Source organism: Pipra filicauda, unplaced genomic scaffold (assembly GCF_003945595.2).
Source record: "Pipra filicauda isolate LSUMZ 115617 unplaced genomic scaffold, ASM394559v2 scaffold67_size6003252_pilon, whole genome shotgun sequence".
Lineage (NCBI taxonomy): Eukaryota > Metazoa > Chordata > Aves > Passeriformes > Pipridae > Pipra > Pipra filicauda.
Window position 1 is genome coordinate 4,924,932 of NW_024104842.1, and position 9,347 is coordinate 4,934,278.

At 34.8% G+C, this 9,347-nt stretch overlaps 1 protein-coding gene across 1 annotated transcript in view; it reads left to right on the top strand.

The window, feature by feature from the left end:
* VEGFC (vascular endothelial growth factor C) overlaps window positions 1-7,547 on the top strand; it is a 77,769-nt gene extending 70,222 nt beyond the window's left edge. The window contains exons 5-7 of the mRNA XM_027741601.2: window positions 2,104-2,213; window positions 2,471-2,801; window positions 7,031-7,547. Coding sequence (XP_027597402.1) covers window positions 2,104-2,213; window positions 2,471-2,801; window positions 7,031-7,145 — 556 coding nt within the window. The 3' untranslated portion in view covers window positions 7,146-7,547. The remainder of the gene's footprint in view (window positions 1-2,103; window positions 2,214-2,470; window positions 2,802-7,030) is intronic.
* The last annotated feature ends 1,800 nt before the right edge of the window (window positions 7,548-9,347 follow it).

Here is a 9,347-nt window from a genome sequence, read left to right on the forward strand (position 1 = left end):
AAGATGCACAGGCATATCGTAGAAAGAAGAGAGAGACCACATGTAAAGTATAATACAAATAGTTTATATTTTTTATATAAAATATGTTTTCTGCATGACTTTATCCTGAGAATTAAGGTCTAGGTCTTTGACTGTTCTCCCACTTTTTTCCTTTCTTTCCCCCCTTCTAAAAACTAATAGCTGTTTCTATGTACTTGTGGAATGGAGGCATGTCAGTTGGTATTAGCCAGTGTTTCAGAATACATCCTGGATTAATGGTATTTTAAGTAGTACTCTCCTCCATTTATATGGAATGTCATCAAGACATGTACCTGAGTTACAAAATTGTCACCCTGTTTTAAAAGTTCAGGGATTAGAGGTAGGGCGGAACAGAGAGGACTTCAAGATACATAATTCAGATCAAGTCTCTACAATTACCTCTTTGCCTCAAGACTTTTTTTTTTTCAGTTGAGTGGACAATAATACAAAAAGAGGTGATGACATTTTCTGCAAAGTGGTTTTGCATCTGATTTTTTTTTTCTAGCCTTTCTGAACTTTTCTAAAATGTCATTTTAAATTTTCAACCAATTGTCTGTACTAGAAACCAGAGTAGAACTTTTAAACAAGCAGCTCCATTCCTTTTGCTGGGTGTCTCCAACCCTGATACTGAAATTCATTTAATTCTGTTCAAGTTCTGGTAATTTGGGCTTTGTATCAACATTGCTCATGAATTCACATGCACTTGGTGTTTTCTTCATACTGTCACCTTGGTTTCCTTCTCTAATTAGTTTTAAACACTCCCAGCTAGAGCCAGGCTGCTCCAGGTGTGAGTGTGGGGGTTTTTTTGTTCTTTAATTTTATTTTTTTTAACAAAATAGAGTAATATGTCTGTAAATTATCTTTACTATTTCTCGAGCAGAATCAGGAGGCAGGCTAAAGGAAACTTGCCAAGTGAGGGAGCAAGAGTGAGAACACTAGTGGAATGAAATCAGAAAACACCAGTTTCATAAAACATGAGGTGATGTTAAATTACAGCAGCCTTTACAATCAGAGTGGTTTAATGTGTTGGAGAGGAGTGGTGTACTTGAGTGGTGGTCACAGAATGTCCCAGCACCTGCATTTTTGAATGCATGAGTAATGGTGCTCAGGGGAAAGAAAAGTGCATCATATGTGTAATATATGTGTTGCTTTAACAGATTAGGAGGATTTTAGAAATACTACAGAAACTATGAATAAATGACACAGCCTGGATACATGAGATGTATCAAAGTTGTAATGTCAGCTCTGATGATAAAGAAATTGCAAGCAAGGAAGATGGGATAATACACATAAACATTCTATCTGTGGCTCATCCACTAGCTCAGTTCACTCAGTCTTTAAAAAGGCAAGAGCTGCTGCTTGAATTTTTGGCTTTTTTTGGGTATAATTACCTTGGCTGCAAAACTGTAGCAGATAAAGAGCAGAGAAAGAGTTAACTTCTGTATTGCCTTTTATTTCCAAAGTGAAGAGCCATCACTGCTGACATCCATATCTTTAGGTTCAAGAAACCTGTCCAGAATTTGAGTGATTAATGAGAAAGTGTCAGTTAATGACACATAACTTTCACATAAAGGGGAAAAGAATCTGATAAACTGATTGTATTTTTTAAATCAAAGCTTTGTCTACAGCATTCATTCAGAAACTATTATCTGCTGTCTTTTGACATCTTATGTGTAAAAACATTTTTGAACCTCAAAAAGCAACATAAAAAATGTTGTTACCACTATACAGTATTTGGCATATTTTTAATATTTTTTTTATTTTCTAGATGAGGCTTATATTCCAGGATTAGATCTGTTTCCGAACTACATTAGCAAAGTACAAATATCACCTTTTAGAAGTTATAGCTGAAACTTGAAATGTGAGCTGCTTTCTTCAACAAATGGTTGGAGATCCTCCCTGTATTGGGGAGGACCTTAAATAGTAACAGATTTGATAGGAGTAAAAAATAAGACTATTAATGAGGTGACACTCTTAGAAAGATATTTTTAGTGGAGAGGAAGTAAGGCAGTCAACACCTAGAAACTATTCTTTTTCCTTTTGAATTCTTATGGTAGTAAATGAACAGCATATTTAATTTCACAGGTGTCATGTGGCAAACAAAACTTGTCCAAAAAATCATATTTGGAATAATCAAATTTGCAGATGTTTGTCGCAGCATGATTTTGGTTTCTCTTCTCACCTTGGAGATTCTGGTAAGCACTTTTTCTTATAAGACTGAATGTAACTCTACATTTTGATTCAACTAAAGGAGAAATTAAAAACAAGAAGTAATTAGTTGTGTCTTTTTCTGTATTGATAATATTACTCTGTATTGCCTGTCTTTTGACATGTACTTGTTCTTGAAACATCTTAAAAGGTATGGATTTGCTGTCATTTCTTCATATAAAACTGGGTGAGTGGGTAGACACAAAATTCTGGTAATAGTGCAACTTCTCTGCTATATTTCTAGATACATCTGAAGGATTCCATATTTGTGGACCAAACAAAGAGCTGGATGAAGAAACCTGTCAATGTGTCTGCAAAGGAGGCATGAGGCCCTCAAGCTGTGGACCTCACAAAGAATTAGACAGATCATCATGTCAGTGTATGTGCAAAAACAAACTTATCCCTGCTTCCTGTGGGCCCAATAAGGAATTTGATGAAGAAAAGTGCCAGTGTCTATGTAAAAAGACCTGTCCTAAACATCAACCTCTAAATCCTGCAAAATGCATCTGTGAATGTATAGAATCTCCCAATAAATGCTTCTTAAAAGGAAAAAGGTTCCACCACCAGACTTGCAGGTAAAAACGCAGTCTTTAGTTCTTTCATTGTGTTTAAGGCATAAAATTCTGCACTGTGACATTAGCTGGCTGTTGAATTGCTTTGTAGTCTTAAGTAAACAGTAAGCCTGTCTTCAGTTCAGTTTTATCTTCTGTGACTTTTATAAACTCTTAATAGGTAACTATTAGGCATAATAAGTATTCTAAAGCATAGTTTCTTGTACTCTTGCTACTACTACAGCATGTGATTTTTTTTTCTTTTCAGAAAAATTAAGTCTAAGCTTAATTTTTCAAGCTCCTTGTCTTCTATATTATTTAAAATCCCGCTCTATTTTTCCCAAGAACTGAATATTGCAATTTAAGTAACTCAAATATTCATATAACTCAAATATTCCTAGTTAGATTTCAGGCCTTAGTTCTGGAGATACCATCATTCATTCTCGCTTCATAAATTTTGGAATCACCCAGCTCTGGGTGATTTCTGTGAAAAGTGGACATATGTAACTATAAAACAGACTGCCTGCATCCATCATTTAAAATGAGATTTAGTCAGGAAGAAAACTGCAATTTCTTTATATATCACAAGACCTTTTCCTTCCATGACTGCTACACCCATAACATTAGCAGTCTGTATATAAAAATGAGGATGACTTTAGGTTCTGAGAAACAAAAGTGTTATTTCTGCTTTGTATATTACGTGACGAAAGTTATCCTGTAAAGTCAGTTCTCTTGTAAATTTATTAAAGCAGATACAATGCAGTTTGGAGCAGAAAGATCACTTATTTTTTAAAAAGGGTGAATTATTTCTATTATATCAATGAAAAATAACTTTTAAGGCATTGGAAATGGAAAATAGCAAATTGGGACATTTAAATGTATAGCAATATATTGCTTATCAAAAAATCTGTAAATTTTAATATAACATGTAATTAGTTGGAGTAAATATATTGCCACGTATACATTAGTTCATCTTAATGAAAAAATGTCTATTATTAGGAATGACACGTGTTGAAGTCACTAAAATAGGGGAAAATATTAATAGCAATGGGCATTACCTATTTTTCTATGTTTGGCCTTTTGACTGAAATATCAGAGTTGTTAAACATCAGAAATTATTTCTTCTCTATCATTCAACTCATATAATTTCAATTTTATGTTTGCAGAGGAAAAGAAGCCAACCTGATTACATAAGCTTTACATATTGCAAAGCCTTGGCACTACTCTAGTGTGCACTTCCAGCAACAAATATAAACCATGTGCACTTTAAAAGAACATTCATGACTGGAGAAGTCAGGCATTTAAAAAGCTAAGAAATGCCATAAGAAATATGTATTTTTTTAAAGACTTAGTATTTGAAAGAGGAAATTGAGTTCAACTTTTCTCTGTTATGTTGTGATTGAATATAATACAGTTTGAATCACTTTCTCACTTCTGAGGGCAGTGTGATATAGGATGCTTTTAGCTGTTTCTGTTTTCTAAGCAGTTTGTGTGCAGAAGGAAATATTTGTATATGGTATTACTCTATACGTCTTCAACCAATAGTCCTGTAGAGGTTAGCACTGTCAAGGAAAATAGAAGATGCAATCTCTCCTGCTTAAGAAAGGACTTAGCATAGGTTTCTCATGTTTTGGCTCTGTCCAGCACAACCTAATTCAAAAAGGAATAAAAATTCTATAACATCCTGTTTGAAAGATCCCTTGCTGTCCTGAGACCACATAAATAGAGGTACCACTCTATTGCAAGATGCCAGAGCCCTAGACATGAGCAGAATCCTGTAGCTGTGGCCTAGACAGCTCCCTGTGGAGAGAAGTGATCCTTGTAGCTTCTGGTTTTGAAGCACCAATACTTTTATGCACTGTATCTAAAATCCCTCTGCCTAGGGCTATGCCCTGTTTCAGAGAAAAGGAATAAAAAGTCATCTACAAATGCAAAGAACAGGATGAAAGATAAAAAGGGGGGAAAAAAGCATACTGACTTTAATGCTGATGATGCTGTTAGCAACTCTGGAAGTAGCATTTCTACTTGTTTCATCTGTGTTGTTAAGACTGCCTCAATGACAATTTGGGCATTCTGCAGCAAAAAATCGCAATTACTGACCACAAAGAGAAAGTTGCTGCTGACGTGCCCAGAACTGTGTGTAGTGACTGAACATCTGTCTTAGTTCCAGCATGCTCAGATTATCCTCATCAAAGCAGACATCTGTCACATGAAAACGCCCTGTAAACAGCATTCAGCCCAAATCTTTTGAAAGACCAGGTCTATTGTTCAGCAGTTTCCTAAGGAAACCACATTTATGTAGTTACAATGACCCTACCACTATTCACCCTGTGCTGTCACCTTAAAAATTTATTTTTGGTCAGTTTTGGTAGGGCCAGATAACTAGGCACTTCAGCTGCAAAGCATTTTAGAGGAGGATAGAGACTTTCTTGTTCAGTTGAAAAGTCCCAAATAAGGATAAGACTGCAGTAACCCGACCTTAACTGCTGCTAGACATAAAATCACATGGGAGAGATGCTGTGTAGCACTCTCCTCTGTGAGTTGAAGTTCACAAGGAAGCATGAATTCTAAACAAACTGAACTCCTCATACTTAATGACTGTGTGACTGCTTTACATTGTGTACAATCATAGGTGTGTGGAAGAGTTTGGCTTTGCCTCTTTTTCTTCTTATTTCATTTTCCTGTCATTCAGTACATGAAATGGTCTAAATTTGCATGACAGAGATAGGCAAAAAGGTGAGTTCAGTGTTTTATCATTGCATATCTGTGCAGTACCTTTTTCCGAGAACAAACCTGCTGCTGGCTGCCTGTTTGCTCACAGTTAGATCCTTTTGCAAACCATTTTGTTGCTTTTTACCACCATTTCCAGACTTTTTGGGGAAAAGATGAATAGAGCTTCGAGAGATTCCCATGAGCTGCTACACTGATTTCAAGTATCTATATTAAGTGGCACAAAATAATGTTTCTCCCTTAATTACAAAGACCACACTGGTGAACTAATCTATGATAAATGACATTGAAAACACTGAACAAGATGTGACTAGTTAATAAATGTCATGTTTGCAGTCTTCCTCATTCCTTATTGTTTTCCTCATAGCCAGTTTCATTGGTTGAACTAGCTGGAGTGAATTAATGTAATTGTAATGCAGACCTTATATCATAAACAAATTATTGTGAAGTAGTAACTTGGTATCCAAACCAAGCATCCAGAATTCTGACTTATCGTCAGCTTATTTAAGTACAAGTTTTAAGTATAACTGTGATGAAATTCAAAACATATACTTTTGTCTTTTGACTCGTTGCCAATGTAGGAAAAAAACCCCCAGACTTGTACTTTGTCTCCATTATACACCAGAAAGTATTCAGCATTGTTATTGTAGGGTTATTTTAGGTCAAGTTCTTGTTTTAATAGAAAAGTAAAATAGGAAAAGGAAGGGTTCAGGGACAACCACAGATACTATCTTTGTATAAAGTTCTATTTTTCAGTCAAGGAATTGATGGAAGAAAAATTCTGCTACTCCTTAGGTACATGTTATTTGTGGTTCAATGTTCTATTTCTGTCAAACTTATTTTAACCAAGTAGGTATGAATTCTGTTCATTTCTAGTAATATTTATCAGAAACATGATAAATAGGCTCTGATTTTTCTTCAGAATGCACACAAATACAATATGAAGTGTAGATACATTCCCACTCAGAGACTGGCTATGGGAATTTGCAGCTTGAAAGGAAGTATGGTCTCATTTTCAAGATCAGAGTCGCAGTTTAATATATGTAGACAAATCTCTCAGGCTTATTGCAATAATGAATAAGGTGAGAAACAGTCTGGGGATAGTAGATGATAGATTTGATTTTGACGTGATTCTGGATCATCACCTCAAACTTGCAGCGTGCAGTAGGTCATAACAAGCCAATTTGAGTACAGAAAAATATCCTATTTTAAAAATTAAATTTAAGGAAACACTACTCAAGATTAGTGTGACTACAGCCAGGCAGTGTGGTAAAAAATACTCATGTGTATCTGTGACAATAGAATAATTTCTCTTCAGTAGCATTCATTATTCTTTCAGTGTCTTTTGTGAAGAGTAGTCCAACTAAATTAGTGGCAAGAACAAAAAAAGAGGTTAAAATATATGTATTTGTAGGAATTAAATATCACACTGAGAAATGGCAATGTAAAGGCACACAGATTTCTACTCCAGGCAAATATAAGTGATCATATTATATTAATGTCCACTTTTTTCATTTCTTTAGCTGTTACAGACCACCGTGTACAGTCCGAACGAAACGCTGCGATGCTGGATTTTACTTTAGTGAAGAAGTGTGCCGCTGTGTACCCACATATTGGAAAAGACCACTTATGAATTAGTGAAGAGATCACTACTTGCTATGTTGGTGTACATTTTTCCATTAGAACAAAAGAAGAACAGAAACTTTGCTAATATTTGGAATTAAATGTTCACCAGAGACCCTGTGGGGCTTTCAGAGACAGACTCGTGCTTTTCTCAAGATGTGGAAAGCAAATGTAGAAGATAACTGGGGTTCATGTTTTGTAAAGAACTCAATAAGAACTTATTTTCTGCCAATGACCAAACAGCCTAGGTTCTCCTTCTTGTGATTTTTTTAAGAGATAATGACTATATAATTTATTTCCACTAAAACCATCGTGCAGCATTTCTGTTTATAGCAGTAACAATTGTTAAAGCTCACTGTGATCAATATTTTTATATCATGCAAAGTATGTTTAAAATAAAATGGAAATTGTATTATATAATAGTGAGAATGTTTAATCATCTGGCTGAAAAGGAACTCGGATTCAGCTTTATTTTCAGGGTTTTTAACAGAGGAAAAGGTGATTAGGAGAAAGCACTTTTAGGAAAGGAAGACTACAGACATTGCCTCATACATTTTGTGTATGTAATTTGAAATAGAAACAGTTATACTGGAATTTTCATGACCCAGTGATATTTCTGCCTCTAGAACGAAACTAGCAAAGCAAGTACAATTAATAACTAATGAAAACATTGGAGATCCTGTACATTGCTTAAGGATAAGGACTATGTTTAAAGCACAGCAGCAACTACTCACATTCCAATATATTCACCTTCTCTTCTGTTTCTTGTTAATATTCCTAAGGAATAAGATAAAGTAATGTCTATTCAAGGTTATTAGTATGAAAGCGGAAATAACAACACTGCATTTTGTTTAGTATAACAAACTACAGTGTAAATTTTACAGCTAAATCATTCAAAATGCTTTGATGCGCTTTACTCTCTCATATAGCTGGTCAGATATCTTGATCAATGTATGTGTATGCAAAAATATTTTGAAGGAAAAAAAAAGCAATTTATATTCCAATAGGGAGATAAAAGAACTTATACCAGTCTGGTGTGGATTGACATAGTCTCTACATTAAAAAATTCCCTTTTTTTAAGAAAATGTGAAATTGAATATCTGCAATTCTAAAAAGAAGTAAGATTTTTAACTTGCATGGGAAGAGCAATTTATTCAAAATTAAAATATATCAGAAACTGTTAAAATATGAAAAATTTGTTGGGTGCAGAAGTGGAACAAGCAAAGCTGCAAAGCAAGATTTTTGTGAAAGGAGTAGGCAGATCAGTAAAAATAATTGTAGACATCAGTACTGGTTCTAAGCAGCTGTTCTTAAAAGAGTTATTAATGAAGTACTATCATATCCTAGAAGGTTGGTTAGGAGAAGTTACTTTTCTAGGTTCTTGATATTTGGATATCATAGTTCATTAAAGGAGTGAGAGTTGCTTTGAATTACTCAGTTTCCATCATGGGTTGAGGCAGTCTAACGGGATGAGAAACAGCACTTTCCACTGTATGCCTAGTATACTCATTGTTCTTCCTCAGAGGATGGCTATTTGTTATCCAGATAGGCTAACAGAGTGAAGTTTAGGCATGCAAATACTGAGGAATGTCCTTATTACTATATTGCTTCAGGTAGAACTTTGGATGACAATTAACACTGATATACAACTTAAGCTAATATAACAACCGACAATTCCCATTGGTTGGATTTGTAGTCATGCAAATCATCAGTGTCTAAATCGGCAATGTCAACATAATAGCAAGAGGCTAACAATCAAACTTCAATTCAGTATTGGTAAAAATCCAGGCATCCATGTCTGTAGGTCAGCTGCTTGAAGGAAGCATAAAATACCTTAAGAAATCAATTAAAGAGCAAACTTCTATGAAGACTTGAGAAGAAATACTGTAGGTAAAGCTCCCAAAATAAGCTATCCCAAAATTTCTATCCCAGCTCAAACAGAAGAGAGGCAGTGGGGGGAAGAACAAACCAAATCTGGAACGAGGAAACATTGAAAACTTCTGGACATAAGTTATACTAATCACTAAGTAAAACTAAGATTTAGAAAAAGTAAATTCCTGACTTGTAAAAGTTACCACAAATCAAATTTATGTCTGAGCAAAGCGACTAGTTAACCATTCTTAAAGTTATGCAGGTGCGTACAATAATACATGCAAGCAGTTGATAACATTTTATAATTATCAGGCTTTCCAATTCTGCTTTCTGTGATAATAATGT